This window comes from Lethenteron reissneri, chromosome 20 (assembly GCF_015708825.2).
Source record: "Lethenteron reissneri isolate LAM-NWPU_2019-01 chromosome 20, ASM1570882v1, whole genome shotgun sequence".
Classification (NCBI taxonomy): Eukaryota; Metazoa; Chordata; class Hyperoartia; order Petromyzontiformes; family Petromyzontidae; genus Lethenteron; species Lethenteron reissneri.
Genome location: NC_083798.1, coordinates 13717997 through 13740036, shown reverse-complemented (window position 1 = coordinate 13740036; position 22040 = coordinate 13717997). Strand labels below are relative to the sequence as shown.

The 22040-nt window shown below is 43.0% G+C and overlaps 2 protein-coding genes across 8 annotated transcripts in view; one reads left to right on the top strand and one right to left on the bottom strand.

Annotated features, from left to right (window-relative positions):
• Positions 1–4877, top strand: part of PPP1R9B (protein phosphatase 1 regulatory subunit 9B) — a 43066-nt gene extending 38189 nt beyond the window's left edge. For 3 of the 6 annotated variants that reach the window (XM_061555011.1, XM_061555013.1, XM_061555014.1), the window contains one exon: positions 593–4876. In XM_061555011.1, coding sequence (XP_061410995.1) covers positions 593–760 — 168 coding nt within the window. In that variant the 3' untranslated portion in view covers positions 761–4876. Of the gene's footprint in view, positions 1–592 lie in introns of all 6 variants that reach the window. The other 3 variants (XM_061555012.1, XM_061555015.1, XM_061555016.1) reach the window with 2 other exon arrangements.
• A 4479-nt stretch (positions 4878–9356) lies between these two features.
• LOC133344495 (collagen alpha-1(VI) chain-like) lies at positions 9357–21919 on the bottom strand. Of its 2 annotated transcripts, none has more exons than XM_061554467.1 (8): positions 21683–21919; positions 21005–21114; positions 19369–19555; positions 18034–18205; positions 17888–17917; positions 16429–16555; positions 11929–12118; positions 9357–10673 (listed from the first exon to the last, which is right to left on the bottom strand). In XM_061554467.1, the coding sequence occupies exons 1-8, from the start codon at positions 21842–21844 to the stop codon at positions 10338–10340; spliced, it is 1314 nt and encodes a 437-aa protein (XP_061410451.1). In that variant the 5' UTR covers positions 21845–21919; the 3' UTR covers positions 9357–10337. The 2 variants fall into 2 exon arrangements, with proteins under 2 accessions (XP_061410451.1, XP_061410452.1); XM_061554468.1 differs by having other exon boundaries at positions 16429–16549.
• Positions 21920–22040: the final 121 nt, after the last annotated feature.

The window sequence follows — 22040 nt, the reverse complement described above, 5'->3', positions numbered from 1 at the left end:
GGGTGCTTTCTAAAAAGTTTACAATCTCACCTAGTTTACAATCACACCTAGTATATTAAACATATACTTTACATATGCACGTGTACATGTTTTGTCAATCCATTGCTGGATGAGTGCCTTCCCATGTCTGCGGGTTGGGGCTGGTCACTTTGGGTTGATGGTTGGGAGCATACATGTCGAAGCATACGAATACAGCACAACAATGGATTTTGAGACACTACCCTCTGTTGCCCACCACGTAGCCCAGTGAGCTCTGGCAACCTCTGTGTGTGCATGGTGGTCACCCATCCAGCAATGTTGAGGCTCAATCCTACTTCGCTTCTGAGATCTGGCATTTTCCAGATAATTTGATCATAGACGATCATAATGTTAACAATTGTGCATTGCTGTTTGGGGTAATTACAGTTAAAGTATTTTTAGCACCAGCGTTGATTGCTCTGATAGGCACAGGCACGTGTTATTAAAATATAAAGGTACAGCTCTGCAATTACTTAGTTGTGCCACTGCTGGCAGAATAACCTCCTGTATAAGGAGTTCTAGAGTAAGTAACGTACATTTGTAAATGTGTGCCCCCCCTCTGCCACGTACACAGATAGTGGATTTGGAACGTGAGCTTGGGAGGCCCCCAGGTGGAAATCCCCAGCAGGAGCCCGGCAACAAGGCCGACGTGACGCTCCCACCCTCCCCGTCGCGCGAGCCGGAGTCCGCCACGGTCGGTGGCACCAACGGGGAACCAGCGGCGGTGGTGGGGACAGAGTGACGCCCCTCCCCCACCGCCCTCTGGGGGCCGTTGCCTGCCGTGACCTCCGCACACCTCACCCCAAATCAATGACGGTGCCCGCCGCGTCCCCGTGACAGCGCTGCGCAGGCATGAGTGCTGCTAGTTGCGCGACAGCCTTTCCAACACCGCTATCATCATCGTGTCTCCTTGCGTGAGCCACGTGCGCAAGCCACGTGTGCGCTCACGACTGGCGGAACTTCGCATGAGGTCGAAAAAATTGAGCACTGGACTGCATTTTTTTTTTACGTGCGAAAGATGCTCGACACAAAAGATAAAAAAATGTAACACTTTTTTGCATTAAAAAGGAATGTTTGCTTGACTTAAGTGGACAATTTCAGGATTTTTTCACCAACAATAAAGCAGTATTGGGTGTCTTCAAGTGCAGTATGAAGCACATTTTCATATTAACGTAACCAAGGCAGTGTTTCTTGGTTTTGGTGGATACAAATTTAGGGACCATATTAAGAAAGCTTTCTAGCTGTGTATTTAATGGAAAAAAAATGCTTTTTTTGCCTCAGCAATAGTGTTGTTGGGTGATTAAATGTTCTCGCTATGAAATTAAACTTTGACGGTGCTGTTTTTGTTTCAGGCACTTATTTTCTGCTTGTAGTGTTCTTCATGCCGATGATGTGGAGGCATCCTGTTACTATAAAACTGGTACATAATGCTCCTAACAGATTCGGATTTTTTAATGTTCTTATTTAAAGTGTATTATTCAGATGAAAATAATCAAAACTTTAAAAAGTTCTGCAACTTCAGTTTGAACACACTTGAAGATCAATAACAGGCTTTCCAAGGTACATTATAGTTGAAGCCATGTGTCGTCTGTATGCCTCGTTGGGTGTCGTCTTAAATTGTGTTTGACATTTTCTGTAATATATCTAATATATTGTTTTGTTTCTCCTGGTTGCAGCTTCGGTGTACATTGCGTATACGAGATATAAGCTGCGCACAAACCACTTATGTTTGATTCAAATTGGAAATCAGATGCTTGATGCATCTGAAGAGAGGAGCATAACTAATTTGGGGGCACTTAAACATCACGAACATTGACCATAGACGACAGGAGTGAGAAACCCATCGCTGCCAGCTTAATTTAGACCACACAAATCGTATGCACGTTGTTGTACTATAGTCAGATTACAATGAGAACAAATAAGAATAGTTGTGTGTGTAAATAGGTTTGTGGAAACAATTGTGCTCTGTGCTAGTTAAGCCATGCTTATTGTCGTGTTAATTTTTTACTTTATTTTCCAGCTCTTGACATATGCCATAATGCTGCCATTTTTGCATGGGATATACTGTAGCGTTAAGCACACAATTTGTGGCTGTAGAATACAGGCTTTTAGAGATTGGTTGCTTTGGGAAGAAAAACTGTTATGTATACATTCCTCAAGCCATTAACAATGATATTCTTAACTTCCCAAAGCTCTTTGAAAAGGTTATTTGTTTTGCGCCAGCATTGCTTTAGTGGGTCGTAGTTGCACTGCTGTCATTATACTATGGTAGCTTCAGTATTGACTCTTAATCACTAAATTAACCAGCTAGATATGTCAACAGTATTAAAATGCTGTAAAAACTGCATAACATTTTTATATAAATTGTGATGTCTCTTGTACGTTTCTGCTTATTGAAATTATTTTATGTGTGCAACTGACATCTCAGATCTATCTTTTAAAATAAGTTCTTGAAATACAAGCTTTGAGGATTACAGTTAATCGGGCAGTGACAGCAGAATTTCTGTATATTATGAATTTTTCGTACGTAAGAAAAAGGTTTGTACATGTGAAGCTGCCTTGTAAAACCTCTGAAGCAGAATTGTGATTTCAGCAAAGCAGTGGTATTTGCAGCTCTTGTTCATTGCAGCAGTCACTAAAATGTTTAACCTGAGCAGATGTCATGGAAGTGGTGTTTATAAATGGCTCATTTAATTGCGTCGTTGGTTGTGTCTGCGAGTTTCTATTGTGACTAGTGAGTCATTTTCACACTCAGTGCTGTGATCATTCTGCTCTCATTTGGAGGAGTACCTTTGCGTGATGGCCGACTTGTGGGTCCTGAATAAGTCGATGAAATGCAGGGTTACAACCAGGCCAGATTAGAAATCTGATTCACGACCAATTTCCGTTAAAGTGATATAAACAAAAGCAAAAAAAAACATTTTTTTAAGTGTATGCTTTTTGTCAGTTAATCCAAAGATTAACCAAATTTATGTTCAGTGGAGTTGGTGCGTCATCAGATTTCTATTGGCCATGGTTAAAACTATAAGCTTTAGCTGAAAGATAATGACTGACTTGTAACACAAAATAAGATTATAAACTAGTTGTGTTACAATATTTACTGTTGGTTTCTTGTTTCATTCCAGTTATTGTCATTACTGTTTGTTCATCTGTCAACGTAGAAGATACCTAAAAAGTTAACTTTAAGATATTTACAAGACCATTTTAAATATTGGTCTTTCTGGTACAGTAGCAATGTGAGGTTTTTATCAACTCCATTAAATTATTATTTCTATCATTTTTAATATCCCCGTTTTCAGTGTAATGGTAAACTGTAAATATCTTAGCTTGTGCGGTGAAAAAGTGTTTGGCAATTGATTGCACCGAGTGTGAAACACACGTATGGATGTGAAAGGAAAATAATGTACCAGTGGTGGAGGTTGAATTTTGGGATAAATCTTCCCATGCTCAAACATAAACTCAAGCCAAGATCAGGAGAGGTGAGGACTGGACTGGGCATGGTGCCTTCCGCGCAAGCCCCTACCGAATATATTAAGTGTGGCATTGTAAAGTTTAAAATGACATGCTCAGAAATAGTAGATAAATGTGAAAGCAATTCCCAACTTCTTTCCATTTTTATTTACAAAGACATTGCTTTTCAAAGGATGTTGGCATCATCGAGTAAGGAAGAGGGGTTGGTTTAAGATTTCTGACTATTTGGGGTGACTAAGGTTCCGGAAGAGGGTTGTGGTTATAATGAGCACTATGGTAAGAGTTAGAATTAAAGTTTGAGCGAGATTTGTGGTTAGTTGCGATCATTTAAGTGATTGTTAGGTTGAAGACGAGGGTTAGATATAGCTCATGCATGTTTTTCAATACAAGCTTTGATTCAGTGTCGCTCTTTCTCCATGTCCTCTTTTGTGAGCATTAGAGCAACACCTCCCACGCTGGCGGGGCGTGTGTTTGGCTTGGCTTTGGTCTTGTGAATCCTCACTTTCCCACCGCTGGTTGGTGATGGGTTTTGCTGTGTTTCATCCCATTAGGTTTTAGCCGGCATGAGACAACGCACTTCCACCGTGCCCATGTGTTCCTTGTACTTTAATGTGGATTTGTATTCAACATGAACAAAACCTCAATAAAAAAAACTAAAATAACCAGATTGTAACTTAATCATTCGTTTCGTGTAAGCGATCTTTGCAATTGTAGCAGTACACACATTGCTTTGGGAAATGTGTAGAGTGTATTTGATGCCCAACATCAGCAACAAATCTAAAACTAAATAACTATTATAGGTACAGTACTTTTCATCGCATTGATGCAGATTTCTGTCTTGTTTAAAACATAAAAACTAAAAAACTGTATGAAGCTAATTAGCCCTGTTTTAAGTACACAACCCATTTTTGTTTTCAACTCCTAGATGTGTTGTAAAGGGTTATGGTTTGCTTAATGGCTAGTCTTTAAAGTTCAAAGTCGGTGATGGTAACTTAAAAAATACTGTATCACAGTAAGACAATATAAAGAAATGGGTTAATAACATTAATTTCAAAGTATCTCCCTGCAAAAAAATTACGTATCTTAATTGTAAATTGCGCCAGTTGTGGAAATTCTACATTACTGTACCTGGCCGGGTCAGTGTCTGCAAATGACCTCAATACATTTTCACGTGTAGAATTTACTATAACTATTGTACGATATTCATGCATGCTCCGATTGCAAGTGGTTGCTATGCTTGGATTGTAATAAATTGCCACATAAAACAAATATATCTTTTTGGGATTGAACCTTGATCACAATCTCCCAGCTCGAGGTTCTCCTGGAACTTATGTATCGCTTTGAGTTTGTCTTTACCAAGGAAGTTACTAATTTCATTGGCAGAGGTTTAACCTATATTATTGTGTAAAGCCATTATAATTTGTAATATATTGCAATACAAACCCCAATAACCGACATGGCCTTCAAGCAAGTTAACTGACAAAGGGCTTTAAACCATCATGACACAGTGTAGTATTTAAAAGCATCACCTGTGACCAAAGCGTGTCCTCAGCTGTACCCTACTAACCAAAGTCTCGTTTCCATCGTTAAATGTGCAAGGGAAACATACCCATTGATTTAGATTAAGGCGTCCAACGTCATGGACAAAGGCTCACCAACCGAGAAGCTGCGAGTAGTTTGCCTAGGAACGTTTAGAGGGCGTGTTTATTTACACGCAATCATTGTAATGATACAAAATATATTAACTCTGATCGATTTCTTTATACGCCAAAAGGCAGACCTTTGACTCAAACGTACACTCTGATGTCTGATGTTGAGCTTTCGCCTTCACTTCACCAGCTGACACCCCTTCCTTCGAATCATCAAACAGAAGTTGCTGTTTGTTTCTTGACCTCTATTCCAAGGTCCTTCGGAAAATCATCACCATTTCCACCTTTTGAGAATTTGGCCACCATCGTTTTGCCTTTTAAGGAGTTGCTTTATTACAGGAAATAAAACGCTGACGTTTCAGGCAGTGGCTCTTCATAATCTGTTTTAAAAGTAAAGTTACAAAACCGTCCCGAGTTAACCGATACTACCTGTGGAGAATGAGGACCTTATTACCGGTTTAAAATAGTTTGGAAAAACGTGTTTTTTGCCCAAAGTGGTACTTTTCAGGAACGCATTTAACGAGGTCTTACAAAACAGGACAGGTCTTCACTTAACGAAGCAATACTAATGTGAGTGTGCACCACTGCCATCGCAATCAATTTCCATGTAATTCCACATGCTTATACAGTATGACAAAACGTATTCGCCAGATTGGGCGACACCTCTTTAAAAAAGCAAAGCGAACAGACTAATCAGTCGTACACACAACAATGCTCTCCGGGTGCGAAACACGTTTTCTTTTTTATTTAAAGCTTTCGTGACCGCAGGAATTCATATTATTGGTTCTTTCGGTAAAGTCACGTAGAAGGGAAATAATAAAAATATAAACAATAAACATTCTCACGACGTTTCGACAACACAAGCAATCATCATCAGGTGTGGATTTCGACTGCAACACAAGCAATCATCAGGTGTGGATTTCACACCTGATGATGATTGCTTGTGTTGCAGTCGAAACGTCGTGAGAATTTTTATTGTTTATTATTTTATTATTTCCCTTCTACGTGACTTTACCGAAAGAACCAAGAATACGTGTTTTCTTGTTGTTCTACGAATACAAAACGCACATCAAAGCAGTTCGGCAGCTAACTGAGCGAGTTCAGCCTGCTGCACGCGGCGCACGCCGCACCGCCATGGGCGCCGCCATCTTGAGCAAGTGTTGTGATCACGTGACTCGCTCGGCCGGCACGGAGCCATTTGCGTGGATCCTGTGGCTGCAGATTCGTACGCAGCCCACGGCGAAATTCACTGCTGGTTTCATTTTTCGATTTAAAGCTTTCGTGACTGCAGCTATTCATCTTCTTGGTTCTTTCGGTAAAGTCACGTAGAAGGGAAATAATAAAGTAATAAAAATAAAACAATAATACATTCTCATGTCTTGTTTTATTTTATTATATTATTTCCCTTCTACGTGACTTTTCCTAAAGAACCAAGAAAATGCTGGTTTAGTAACGCTATTTCAGTTTGCTCACATGCAGGCGCGAACTTACCGCGTTGCTCTATTTGTTTTTTTTAAGTGGAGTAGCTACAACGCTGACGCTTCATATCTCAGCGAGATAATCAAATAAACAGACCACGGACGCGCGTTATCCGCCGCTCATGAATTTCATCGTCTCCGTGAGAGTCACGGCGAGGTTCTGTTTCCTCAATCTTGAGTTGAAGCTTTCGTGACTGCAGGAATCCATACTCTTTGGTTATTTCGGTAAAGTCACTCAGGTATAAAATAAAATATCTACGTGACTTTACCGAAAGAACCAAAGGGTATCTATTTCCTCGTTCTGCGTCTGCAGATTCCGGGTGCAAACACGTGTCATTGGCTGCCGCCTGATGATGCTGGTTGCAATCACTGGCGAAACGTCGTTCTCAGATTGTAAATGTTGTGGATTTGCTCTCCAACACACCGGCGTGCTGTACCAGTTACGAATGTTCTGTATACGTGACAAACCTTACTGTTTAGTGACAAACCTGACTAAACTTATGTTTACGTGACAAACCTTACTAATTGGCTGTGTCAGATGGTGGCGGCTTTATCCACACATTTATATATTTACGCGATCTAACCCTCAAACAAACCTCTGTTATGGATGATGTTGGTCTTCTTATTTTACCGCAGAAGAGATTTAGCCGCAGACTCCGTTCCAGGCTTTCTCCAACCGCAGATTAATGAGCTACGCAGATATATTTAATCTTTAAAAAAAAAAACTCACTGTGCGTCATTCCTGTAAAGTATGTATGGGGAAATGCGTATTTTAACAGATTTCATTGTGTCGCGTTAAAACTTTAAAAAAGTTATGTTTAGTTGCCTATTATGAAAATATAAGAATTATGAAAAAATAAGAATAGGTTTTTACCCTTTCTGGCAATCAAACAGGAGGTGTTAAGATGTTCAAACGCTAAATAGAAACCTTTTGCAAGCTTTAGTAAGTGCATTGTCTCTGTACTGTTCGCCTTTTGGCGTTGTCCTCTGGTCTGGCACTGGTGAGACGAGGCCCGAAAGAAGGCGACTCTCTCTGGTGTAGGCCAATCAGTTTCAAAGACCACTGCCATATATTATGAGAACCTGTTTGATGGCATGTTCACCACATGTACATGTTGTTAATGCAGACTTGATTCCTTGCCAAAGGTTTCTATTTGGTGTTTGAACATCTTAACACCTGCTGTTTTATTGCTAGAATGGGTAAAAACCTATTCTTATTTTTTATACTTTGATCCTGGGGGGAAAAAAAATCCCATATCTGTAGCTTATTGGAGTTTCCAGATCTCTACACCGTAGCATTAAGCATGGCAACCACGGCTCCTCGTTCTGTATCCTGCCACGTGGATCTGCTGATGCTCCCCGATGAGGCCAACACGCAGAGCCCCCTGTTCATGATGTGCGTTGGGAATAATGACACGAAGAACAGTCCGTGTGTTGTGTTGGACGTATACCTGTCAACCCATACGTTTTACTCGTATTCTTGTCCAGGGAAATTGAGTTTTCAATACGGACACTTTTTTTCTTTCTCTATTTGTGTTTCTCCCTTGTGATGGGACTTTGTAGGATGAGCGTTAATATTTATAAGGGGCACGGGGTGACCAATACGGTCTGAATTTGTCTTTAATGAGGTAGGGACTGATATGGGGTTGACAGGTATGTGGACGTAACATTCATTAGACGTGGGAGATTAACACAGTCACACCGATGTGGGTGGACGTGTGGAATGCCGTTGTTTGCTGCACGTGTAGGCGGCCTGTGTCAGTGGAGGGCTATCGCGCATCTTAACCACTGCGTCCCATTTTAGCCTCAATCGCAATGATGAAATTGAATGTATTGTATTAGCCACGGAAAGCACAAGAAGCACATACATTGAACGCGAATCATTGTTATTATTGAATTCACCGTCAACACTTGAGTCATCACACGGCATGCTTTTTAAACCTGGATGAAATTGGGCTCAAAGTGCAATACGATTTGTCAGGTTTGCACATGAATTCAATAAAAAAAACTTAAATCCATTCGTTAATAGCATTGTGTGTGGCCTTAGAACTAAATTATTAATAGGCGACGTTTAATCTTATCTTAGAGGAATTCATATAGCGCCTTAATCAAGGCGCTTTGCACAGAATTAACAATTGTAAATATGGATGTAATGGTGGAGATGAGGTGAATGAAATAGATGAGAGGAAGCAACGGGCAAAATCTATGATGCGTGAATTCAGGTGAAAGTTAAATTGATGGCAGTAAATGATGATGAATGGATTGAATTAACGGAGAATGAGTGATAGCCATGTAATGAGAATATGAAGAGGGCGAAAGTAACGGTGGCGGTTATGAGGCGGGGATTAAGGGGTCGTGGGGTGAACTGGGGATAATAATTGAGTTTGAGTGTGGAGCTGAAACTAGTGAGCGAAGGTGACTGCTTCATGTGGAGGGGAAGCTTGTTCCAGTGAAGGCGGCGAGAAGAGAAAAAGGGCGAAAGCGTGGATTGAGCACAAGGAAAAGAAGGCCCTTCATAGCACATAAATATGCCACAGAGAGTAGATAACTTAACACCATTGGGCCTGATGAGAATTATATTTTAGAAATGTTTTCTGATGACCAGTTTTTATTTATTGGCATATCAAGCCATTTAGGAATAGACAAACCCTTCAGTAATCAAATAAATGATTTCTTTTAACGCAGTGTTATTGTGTTGAGTTTTTTTATTGTGCTTGTACACCATTGCTAACGCAGCATCACCAAATAATTTGTTTAATCAAAAAGTTAATTGATCAGATGGCAGTGTCGGTGGGGACATGGCACAAATGTGGAGGTGAAAATTGGCGAGCATGATTATCAGCACTTCGCTGTTTCCACCAGGGGGCGTAATTGCATCTTAAATTTACATTATCTTAAATGCTAAAGCAGTTGATACAAGTGCATTCTTGTCAACATGATGTTGTTGGCTGTTCGTAACATTTTTTCCTGGATTGGATGCAGTTTAGAACGTGGTGTAGTGTGGTATGAGCCCCCTGGTGGAAACTTTTATTTTTATCAGCTCACGTCCCATATCCTGAATATAATTTCACCTCTATTATGAGCTTAACATGTTTGTATAATTCATAACTTTTACACTGTAAAGTGGCCAAAGAAGTGCCTGGCCACTTGGTGCCCTCATAACTTTATATTGTGTATGGCCCATAATTGTGGATACCTCTAATTTGTCCACAGAATCCCACTTATTTTGCTTCAACCAATTAAAAACGTTCCCACCTATGTCCAGAATGATAGGAATTGATGTAGCAATCCGAAGGCTGACATTTCGATACCAATGACATGGATTCACCATAATTACATTGATAATTTGTGGTTCCATACTGATAGAGTGGACTAGGACCGGCTTGCGTATGGTGAATTGCCCATCCAAGTGTTACCTTGAATCACCTTGACTGTAAATTTAACGCCAACCTCAAGTGGCGCCTGTAATAAGCAACAATAACTCCTAAAACGAATAGATAACCCTTCACCGTGTGAATAAACAAGGAATACCAAACGCCTCAAGAGTTGTCCAGCACAACTGTGCGGCCGCTACTTTTGCCTCTCCATTCTGTTTCCAGGTTGTACCAGCGCGTGCAGTTAAACGTCGCACATCATGCTCAACAACAAGTGGGTAAAACCCCAAAAATACATTGGAGAACTATATAAAGCGCAACCATAAACACCTACACAGTCGTACTTACTATTCCTGACCGCCGACACGGGGCTGCTGCGTGCTGATGGTGCGGGCTATCTTGCGACATGTGATATCGAGCTTAAGAGTGGCATAACCCGACACTGTGATTATGCGGTCCTCTGTACGGATAGTGCTGCCCAGGATCGTGCTCTCATTCTGACCAGACACCAGCCGGAGCAATCCATCCTGACTCAGTCCTTCTCCAACAGCCACGGCGAAGATCAACATCCCAGTTTTCAACATCTCAGCCGCCTGTTCAGACAATCGCTTATTGCCGTCCTCCCCGCCCTCCGTGCAGCCGTCGGTGAACACGAGGGCCTGCTGCCGAGTCTCGTCTCGCACCTGGCACAGGGGAAATCCACGCTTGGCATCAGTAAAGGAGCAAGTGTCAACAACTGCATCAGTGCAATTTAAAACAGGAACTGTACATCTTCTTGGTTCTTTCGATAAAGTCACGTAGAAGGGAAATAATAAAATAATAAAACATAATAAAATACAATTCTCACGGCGTTTCGGCCACAACGCAAGCAGCCGTCCTCAGGTGAAGAACAGGTCTGTCGGAAAGACAGCGTCTGAATGAACACCACCAAGCTTGGCAGCGTATATTTAAGCTGGGTTACACCTGAGGACGGCTGCTTGAGTTGTGGCCGAAACGTCGTGAGAATTATTTTATTATGTTTTATTTTTATTATTTTATTACTTCCCTTCTACGTGACTTTACCGAAAGAACCAAGAAGATGAATTCTCTAACATTTTTATTCCTTTTAAATAATACATCATTATTTAAATAGCCATCACACTTATTTATTCAAAATAAATAAATAAGTAATCGGTGACATTTTGACCATTCTTAGCACATGGAAAGAGCCATTGCCGAAAACGAAGTGTTATATGCTGTATCACCAAATAGTTTTTGGTTTTTATGTTTAAAGCAGATAAAAATAAATATATTTGAAGCACGTACACCTCAAATTGCATAGTGTTCGTACTCATACAAATCACTTTTGATGTCATTAAATTTATGAATGTCGTTTATTTACTCAGGAAAGCCTCACATAGTCTCAACTTCTCAGGAGGTTAACGCATTTGTATAATTCCACGAATAAAAAATCATGGAAAAATCCCACACACGTGAGGCGTAACACTCAGTTCTGTACAAATTCAACAATCCATTGAAGTTCTCTCATCCGTCACCCACCTTGAAACCCAAGCTTACAACTATTCCCAGGCAGCTTCTCATCTTACCCTGCTATGATCAACCCTGCTAAGCTTTTGAGATCGGAAAAGATTGGGTGCATTCAGTGTGTTTTGGTCATAAACATTTACTTTACCCACTATATTAGTACAGCATCTTGAGATGCGATTTCATTCAGATGCTATATATAACCAAATTGTACTGTATCGTATGGACTACGAGAAAGATCCATAGACTTACATGGAGCCCCACAGTTTCACACGGAGCCCTACAACGTCTTTCATAGACTAAATATGCTTGCAATCAGATGCTGCATGAAAACCAAATTGCATTTTATTGCAGTAATATATCACGTGGCAAGGGCAAAAAAAAACAAGTGTGCTTTTTTTAGGCGATGATCACCGTCTCTTTGAGATATTTCTGAGCGAAGCTCATGGTGGCAGCCAGGTCAACGGGGGCCGGGTCCCCTGAGTATTGGATCTCACGGAGGCCATTCTCCACCACCTCCTGCTCCCCACTGAATGCGACGTCCACCTGCTCGGGCCCCGAGCCGCTGTACTGAGCCACCGAAACTCGCGTCACATTGCCAGTCCTGTGGGTGGATGGGGCAAAAAAATTAGAAGGGAGCAACGGTTACTCTTTCAAAAAGCTATAACGCTGCCTCGTTGAATGTATACAATACTCATAATGTAAACAAGCAGGCCACCATTATGTATGTGAAGACACTGAGCAGAGGTCTGTTTACATATGTTTTTATTCATGATGCTCCACAATAATGCATATTGGGTAATAACATGGCTTTCTTCGTGTACAAAATGTAACTTTTACTAACAATGCAGGTGATATTGTGTCATCACACCTATCACAATGTTCGGTACAGGTTATACGTGGAATTTTATACCTTTAATGTTTTACTCCTTTGCATATTTTTGCTCTTTGAATATGACTAATCTGCTTAATAAAAAAAATAGACATGGCATCAATGAACTGATACATGCCTTAAATGAAATTATTTATATTGTATTCGGCTTAGATGACCATCATTAAAATGTGGAAGAAAAAGGACATACGCACTTTAATGTGTTACTTAAAATGATTAAGATCTGCGTAATGGCGGTGGTATTTTCATTCAGTCAGGTCAGAGCGTTGTTATGGTAATGAAGTTAATTATGAAGTTACAGTAATGGTATCCTTCCCAAAAAATAATGTAAGAGAGGAAAGCTTTTAAAACATCTTGACGCGTGACATTTTGTCAATGCTGGCTTTTTCTCAAGATCTACCTGACTGGCTGTTCGAGAATATTTTTCACTGTGATGTATGGTCAGGCGCTGGATATTAAATATAACCTTTAGTCCTTGTTTAATACTTTGCTCTCACTTTTACCAGATCGAAAAAGGACCTCTACTAGAGAGAGCTATATAGAGCCCCTCTAGGGGGTATTCATTCGAAAATGTGGGAGTACTGTACTCTACTTTACCTCACCACGCACATCCTGCCAATCAACTAACTGTGGTGTACCCAGTTATTCTAAACTAATCAACAACAAATTTTTTTCATTTTACTGTACCAGAAAAGGCCAACTAAGCTATATAGATTAAAAATGTAAATTAATAAAAGTAAAATAAAAATAAAATAAAAATCACGACGTTTCGGAGGCAACACAAGCTTCCGTCTTCATGTGGAACCGTCACAGCACGATAGCTGTATCAAGCAAGAGAAATTCCAAGAAAACAGTCCTTGTATATATACTGGTTGAGGGTGGGAGGAGCCAAGGTAGGCCCTGGATATTATTATTATGAGGTTCGGTGCGGCTGAAGCACGTTGTTAGGAATGAGGCTTTTTTTATCTACGTGACTTTACCGAAAAAAACCTAAGAATATGAATCCTTGCAGTCACGAAAGCTTCAAATGTAGAATTAAGCTATATAGCTCTTTTTCAGAAGCAACCTGGCCACAAATGATAACAGCTCAACAAAGGGTCTCATCATGTGGAATGTATAGCTGCCAAATACTTTTAAACGGAACTCATCAGTTTATTTGCTGCCACTGGATCCCTTCCCTTCAAGGCTGTTAGGGATCATTCTGTTATACCGAGGCTGTTTATCCTCAATATTCTCAACAGGTCCCTCAAAACTGGCACAGTTCCTGACATTTTAAAGATGGCTGTAGTCAACCCACTTTTAAAAAGCCAGGTCTTGATCCCGAGCTTCCAGAAATATTTCGCCTAATATCCAACCTTCCGTATGTGTCTAAAATTCTGGAACGAGCTGTGGTCACTTGTTTACATCAGCACCTAGCCTCAAATGATCAATTTGACCACTTTCAATCGGGGTTTAAACCTGCGCATAACACCGAGATTGCTCTAGTAAGGGTGGTCAACTATTTACTTTCGTCAGCAGATAAAAGCTTTGTCAGCCTCCTCATTCTGCTAGATCTAAGCGCGGCATTTGACTCCATTGATTACGGAGTTCTCCTTGAGCGACTGGAAGTTTCAATGGAGATCTCTGGCATAGCTTTTTTGTGGTTTCACTCTTACGTAAAGAAACATAGGTACTTCGTCACAAAGGATGGCTTGAAGTCACCAATTAGACCGGTTCTCTGTGGTGTTCCACAGGGCCCATCACTTTTTAGCATCGACATTGCACCACTGGGTATTCTGCTCCGACATCTTGGCTTATCCTACCATTGCTATGCAGATTATTCTCAAATTTATATCCGGTTAGGACCAGACTAGGCAACAGCATCTTCTATGCTATCTGCATCGCAAACAGCAGTGATTTCATGGTTGTGCCAAAAAATTTTGCTATTAAATGCTGACAAGACAAAATCTATATTCATCGGCTCCCTTCTGCATCTTTCTAAAATTGGTTCGCTCGTTTGTTTATTGATGGTCACGATGTCCGTCCCACACAGGAGGTCAGAAACCTTGGTGTTCAGTTTGACCGGTCATTATCCTTTCAGGCACATATATTAAGGTAGTTAAATGTCCTTTTTCTACCTGACAAATATTGCCAGAATGCATCGCTTCCTGTCACCTGCTTGGAGAGACTGGTCCATGCTTTTGTGTTATCTCGACTCGACTACTGCAACGCCTTACTGGTTAGGATATCGAGCAAAGTACTGGGCAGACCCCAGCTTGTTCAGAATGCAGCTGCTGGTGTACTTACACGTACACCATTCCGTGAGCACATTACACCAGTCCTCTTATCTCTTAATCGGCTATCAGTCAAATTCCAAGTGGATTTTAAGATAATGCTATTAACCAATAAGGCTTTAAAACGACTCACCTCACATTACCTGCAGGAGCTAATGCATTTATATATTCCATCAAGGTCCTTAAGATCTTCTCATCTCCAACTGCTCAGCACTCCCAGGTCTAGGTTATGCTCTTTTGGTGATCGAGCTTTTGTTAGCATGGCACCCAAGCTATGGAACACCTTGCCACTTGAAAGCAGACAATCGGAGTCAGTAGATATATATATATATTTAAGTCTGCTTTGAAACTAATTTTCTTTAAACTGGTCGTCCCTCTTTAGTTTGGTCGGTTGTCCTGGTTTTGTTTTTGTTTCCTGCTTTTCATGCATTGCGCATCGGGATCTTAGGATGGAATGTGCATTATAAATTTGAATTATTATTATTAAATGCATTTTCTAAATGTCGAAGGGAAAACCGGAGGACCCAGAGAAAAATCGACACGACCACGAAGAAAGAGAGAGAGACATGCAAACTCCAAATATACAGGCATCAGGGTTGGGATCGAACCCATGCCCTCGTGCATACCAGGCGAGGTAGTTAGCATATCGCCACCGTGGCACCTACCAGTGGTTAGTTGTTAACCCCCCCTCCCCGCCTTTGGGTGGACAGAAGCAGAGGGGGGGGGGGGGGTAATAAACTTGTCCATTTCAACTGCAGTGCTGGAAGATCGAATTGAACTGGCAACCTCTGGATTGCAAATGCAGTGTGCTCACCATCACACCACAGAGGATCTTTGCTTTTTTCATCGTCTCACCCCTCTATCAATGACTCAGATGACCTAAATATATAGCCACGTTATTTGTGTATTGTTGTGAATGAAAGTTTAAATGCAAATTGCAGTCATCACAGCCTCGCCAGTGATGCTTCATCACACGCTATATTTGGCAAGCTGCCGTTGAAACTGTGACGGGAGAATACACGACACATTGACTCAAAGCACCCAGCACATAGCACTGACAGGGTCGCTCTGAGAATCTGGTGAAGAATGTTTTAATTTGGCGCAAAGTCGCATTATCCTATAAGCATTGGCAGTCCACCACACATCGTCTGTGTGCAAATGATGACCTACATACAGGCTCCCTAAAGGCTGTGCTACATTTTAAGTCAAATTTATCATTTGATTTTCACCTTGAAGTGGAACTCTTGCCCGTACCTTTTCAATTCCGGAATGTGTACTTTAGATTCCATTCCTGTGCTCTTTTGTGAAGAGGGCTGAGCTTTATTGGTGCCCAGTGCTGTCTTGTAGGACCGTTAGGTCTTGAGGAGGATAACCACCCTCACCCCGTCCACCACCCCCTTCTGCTGAAAACTCAGCCCCTATTCTAAATTCTTATCGTAAAGTCAAAACCCTTGGTACAAAAAAAATGAGTGCAATTAAGCGATAGGTGTTGCAGCCTTCCATCGTCATATCTATACCTCCAAATTAGCACGGGTGGCTACGTACAGTGCAAAATACGTTCAACATACATACATATAGGGGATGAGAGAGCAGAATAATGACAAGACAAAAGCAGCCTCGTTACACTTCTGTTTAACATTTCTTTAAAGCGTGTTCAACATTGACTGTGTCAATGTTTTATATCCCCCCTATTTTAAACAAGGCCACGCTTACAGGGTTGACCCCAGAGAAACCACGGGAGCCACTGACCGTGACGACAGCAAGAGGTCAGCGATGTGCTTGGCAGCGACCTTTGTGTTCTGGAAGTTCTTGGGTCCTACGCGTGATGATCCGTCCAGCAGCATCAGCAGGTCGGTTGGCCCCTTGAAACCTTCAACTTGAACACAGCCACATTGTTTGTGTGTGGTAGAAACTACTTAACACATTAATGAGGAGAGTGATTAAAGGCTCCCTCCCCCGTGCTGTTGCTCCTCCAGCTAGCTCTAGGAACTTTGATAATCCGCTGCTTAGGCTTGTGTTAACATTTTCTGAGCATGCACAGATCCGTATTGTCATATATGCAGCAACAGACCACGTCTGTGTAATGTATCAGAAAGTCCACATGGCGAAGTCACTTTTATAAAAAAAAAATTATGATTATTATACTCATACACTTTAGCCAGAAAAGTCTCACCGAGTCTCATTACTTTAGTATTTGGTGATGCTGATTTACTAATCGGGATCAGTGGTCCATGAAGTACAGGGTGTTTAAAAAAATGAACCTGATTTGAAATCGTTATATCTCTGCAACCACGAACCGCCCATGAATGAAACTCTTCCCACTTGAAAGGGCGGGGCATAGAGAGGGCGTGGCATAGAGAGGGAGGGGCATAGAGTTTCAAATGATTACCGCTCGATGCCTCTCCCAGCGCACAAACAGCCCCTAGCCTCAGTCATTCGCAAGATGGTGACCCCGCAACACAAGGCGTTTTGCCTTCTGCAGTTCAGCAAGACTGAATCCGTAATTGCGGTGCGGCGTGCATTTCAACGGCGTTTTGGCATTGATCCGCCAATGTCAAAGAGCATTCGTCGTTGGTACCGACAATTTTAGGAAGCAGGCTGCTGTTTATGTAAGGGGAAGAGCACAGGGCGACCACGCTACTCAGAGGAAAACGTGAGAAGAGAGGCGTTTGGGACGAATTCAACTATCATCTCGATGTTGTCCGTACAGCAGGTGGAGGGCACATAGAGCATTTATAAAATGGTTTGTCAAACTTGAAAACTCATTAAACCGTTTGTAACTTTTTGTGTAATTGTAACATGGTGCCATCGTGAAATATACTGCTTTGAAATTGGGTCCATCTTTTTGAAACACCCTGTATATGGTCAATAAAAATGTACTATTTAGAAAATACAATGCCCATGCATATGCGGGATGCTGCCATGACATGACAGCACAATGGACTTGTAATTTAAAGGTTGCCCATTCGATCTTCTGGCATGGCAGTTGAAACAATTGTGCAAGTTTCTTCATTTTCCCCTGCCAGAAATATAAATGGGCACACCATAGTTGATTAGCGGAGCATTTTGTGTTGGGGTAAAGTGTGGGATACTGCAATCTCTTCCAAGATGTCGACCAGAATAACCTCAAGAGGGGCTCTCTAATGTTCTCGTGGAGCCCTCCACGTACAACCCATGCCATGTAACGTGCATCATGAATGCCACTTACTAGAACACTTGAAGTCCGGACATTTCTTGTCTGCAAAAGCAAAAACAAAACAGAGCAAGTAAAAACAAAACTCAAAATCACGCGGTCGGTCTTGGTCAACTACGCAAATGAAACCGCGCGCGCGAGGTCATCGGCGAGGTGCGCACCGCGGCAGGCGAAGTCGACCACACGGGCGAGCAGATCGTCGTCCACGAGGCCCGCGTGGTCGCTCGTGGTGAGCACCACACCAGGAGCGCCGTCCGCGTCGCACGACAGCTCCTTCAGACCCTCCTCGTTCCACGCGTGCTTGAAGAAGCTGCCTATGCCCACGGCCGACACCTGCACGCGCACAACGCGACGGGACCACGGGTCGGTGTTGCGTAAAGAGCCGCGAGGTTCGCCCGGGTCACTCGCTGTCATCTGCCACGCGGTTTTAGTTGTTCCCCACGGAGGTCTTTTGATGAGAGTTATCCGCACCCCCCCACCCCCCCCCCCCCCCCCAACAAACTGCACATACCGGCTACTATCACGTTTATAGTGACCAGGTCAGATTTCTGTTGGTAGAGCACCAGGACGCTATTGTGAGACTGTGCATTAACATTCTGGCAGGGATAGTTCATCATCTTCATTTTAGCTGCAATGCTTTTTATTACTATCATAATATATTTCGGTGTATGACCAAATCACCCATAATATCCCTGATCTCGTCATGTCTCCAAAACTAAGCAGCTTTCAGTCTGGATAGTGCTCGGATGAATGACCACCATGCCGAGCAGGTTGTCATAGGCCGATTACTGGGCAGTACAGCGAGATCCATCGTTGTACTGCACTCTGCTCTCACATCTATGCTGCCCGTCTTCACCAGCCTCCGCTGACCAGCATGCTGAAGTACGGTCTGAAACGCCCCAACAACAAACGCCATTCGCCACTAAGTGGCGGTGACGTTACCACGGTGCTTGTGCCAGGCTATGTGCACATTGAGGCCACGTGAAGTGTCGAACGCCCGCTGGCTGGCAGGAGGTCACGGGACAGACCCAGCAGGTGCCACGGGTCGACTGACTGAGATGACCGAGATGACTGGCCAATGTACCACCTGTTCCCCCGACTGTGCCAACTCGCTGTGCTTTAGCCACCCGGCGCTCCGCTCGTTGTTGTGAGCGTCGCTCCCCCGTCCTCCGTTGTTGTTGGAGGGCCACTGCCTCCAACTGCCCAGCAGGCGTTCTTCACGAGCCTCCTCCACAGAAGCCGATCTTGACACCGCTGGTACCAGCAATAGGCAAATCCACTCAGCTCCACATCCTCCTGTACCACATCACTCCATCTCCTCTCTAGCCCGTGCCGTGCCCGTCTATCCACCCCTCTACCCGGCCGAACGGAACCTCCCCTACCCACCCCGCACAAGCACACCCCACACAGCGTGGCTTGAACAAAATAAGGGGGCCCCTTTTGGCCGTGTTCACGATTTGACGCGCGCGCCGTTGGCACGGTGCGTGGGGTCGCACGCGCATGCCGGGCAGCTGACACAGCGAGTTGAGTGGCGTCGGGTCACGCAGCGTGTCCGAGTTGCCGTCCGTGAGCACGACCGCAGCTCGGCTCGCAAGCGCCGAGTCGCTCAGACGCCGACGGGTGACCTCCAGCGCCTCGCCCGTGAACGTGCCGCCAGCCATCCAGCGCAGGCTCTTGATCTCCCTGCGGCGACGTGAAAGGGGTTGTTTTTTGGTCACGTTGTTGTTGTTACGCCCAGAGGGGATTCGTTTCTCGCTCGGTAATTTTCCGGGGTCGCTGGTATAAAGGCATCGGGTGACTATGTAGGCACAGACCGTGTGTCAATCCATTGCTGGATGAGGGTCTCCTCGTGCCATGCCGGTCGTTGAGAGCTATTTCACCATACTTAACGCATGTATGTTGAACTTCTTTCGCACCGTACGTAGCCAACCGTGCTAATCGGAGGTTCGGGGGTTTGGTGATGGTGGAGGAAAGCAAAGAGTAACTACAGTATATTGATTTGGAGCTTTCGTGACTGCAGGAATTACTCTTTGGTTCTTTCGGTAAAGTCACGCAGAAACTATATATATATTTTCCTGCAATGCCCTCTGCTGCCCACAATGTTTACATGGTGGTCGCCCATCCAAGAACTATCCAGGCTTAACCTCTGCTTAGCTTCCCAAGTCTGACAGGGTCGGGCACATTCCGGGTGATTTGCCTGACATCGGATAATGATCGAATGGATGACCAACTATGCACGACGGGTATTATAGGTTGATGCCCAATGCAATAGGCTAGCAGCGGACAGTGCAGCCAAACTACATTGTTGTATCGTACTTCTATGCTCATCACCTTCATCACTCTGCACTAACCAGCACGGTCAAAAATGGTCAACTAAACTCCCATGACTCGCACGGTGTGGAGAGGCCCTCATCCAGCAGTGGATTTACAAAAAGGGCTATTATTAGATAAAATAAGCACCGATGTGGAATACCAAACCATTTGTCACCATGAGAGTCATCAGCAGCTAATATCAATTTATGGATGAAAAAAACTTCCTAATGAGGGATGATGGCAAGACCTTAGAATTTGTAGATTGGCTCTGTCTCCAGTACAAGCTCATTAAGTCCAAGCTCCTTAATCAATTTCCATTCGAATAATGTGCAGAATTGTAAAAGAGTAATTTTAACTGGATCCGCTTAATTTGCCTACATTTTTATTCCGTGCACGATTATATGATATTCAGCCTTGGTCAATCCACTGTTGATTGCATGCCTGAATGAAGGTCTCAATTAAAACAATCATCATAATTCCGTGAGTGCAGACCACCAAGGGGGCCTGGACAAGACATTTTTCTCTGGCGATTTAAATGATTCTGATTCAGCACAGTACGGACGAGCTCCTCGCACCTTCGATTAGCACGTTTGGCTACGTACGGTATAAAATAAGTTCAATGTACATACAACGCAAGGACACTATTAAAGAATGTCTTTAACCTCCATGTTGCTTTCGTGTTTCACTCGAAACTGGGGAGACGAACGCACTGTTTATCTCTCTATTGTCTCGTATTGATTACGTGGAAGTTTACATTAACAGGACAACATCTGGTAAGTTGAATAACTTGAGCTGTGCTGCGCATCCAGATCAGATTACCGCTTGAGGTCGTTGAAGGACTGGATGGAGGACTTGTTGGAGCTCACCAGCTCCTGCATCTTTCCATGGCTGTATTGCACCACAGTGATGTGCGAGCCCTCATTTTCTGGCTAAACAGGCAAATGTCATTTATTCAGTCAGTCATTCATTCCTTTATTCAACTACCCTCCAAAATGTATCTAAGTTTCATTTCGTATCCATGTGCATTTTCAAAGTACATTTTATAATCAAGATTGCTTGATGTCACACAGCTCATTCAGAAGAACAGTGTTACTCATGAATATCCACAACATTGAATTTAAGGTGGAGCAGTGGCAGAGTGGTAACCACACTGCTATGAACCCGTCGACCTGAATTTGATTCCTGTTTATGGCTAACACCAGTGGTGAGTGACATGCAAACTGGTCTTGGACTCCCTCCTTCACCAACTCGCACTGATCAGCGTGGTGAAGTATGGTTTACAAACTCCCACCATCTCTGACACGGTGTGGGGAGGATTTTAGCAGTAGATTAACAAAGGGGTGGAACCAAAAAAAGTTGAAGTCATACATTTTTCCCATTTTGGTTTTCTAACTGCAGCAACACGACATTCTTTGCGAGCTGTTATTTCACCTTGGAGAACAAAAAAAAGGCAGGAGGACAGAAATTCCCCTCGGTTGTCAGTGTGAGATGTGCCACCTTAACATTTCCGTTCGCAACGACGCGGTTCAGGGTGTGGATAATGAATTCCTTGGAGAGGGAGAAGCTCTCCAGGCCGATACTTTCAGAGCTGTCCAGAACAAACACCAGCTCCACTGGGCCACACTTGCATTCTTCAATGGGCATACGCACACAAGACATACACCCCCTGTTTAGCTAGATAGACTGTTGAGAAATATGTTGTTAATGAGCATGTATCAAGGTGGGCAAAGGACACAAGTGGCGGAGGTAGAGTTGCCACCTATAAGGTATAACAAAATCAGGGAAGAAGAATATCTCACAATATCAGAAAATGGGAGAGCTACACTTGAATGTATTGTCTTGAGTGGTGGATTAT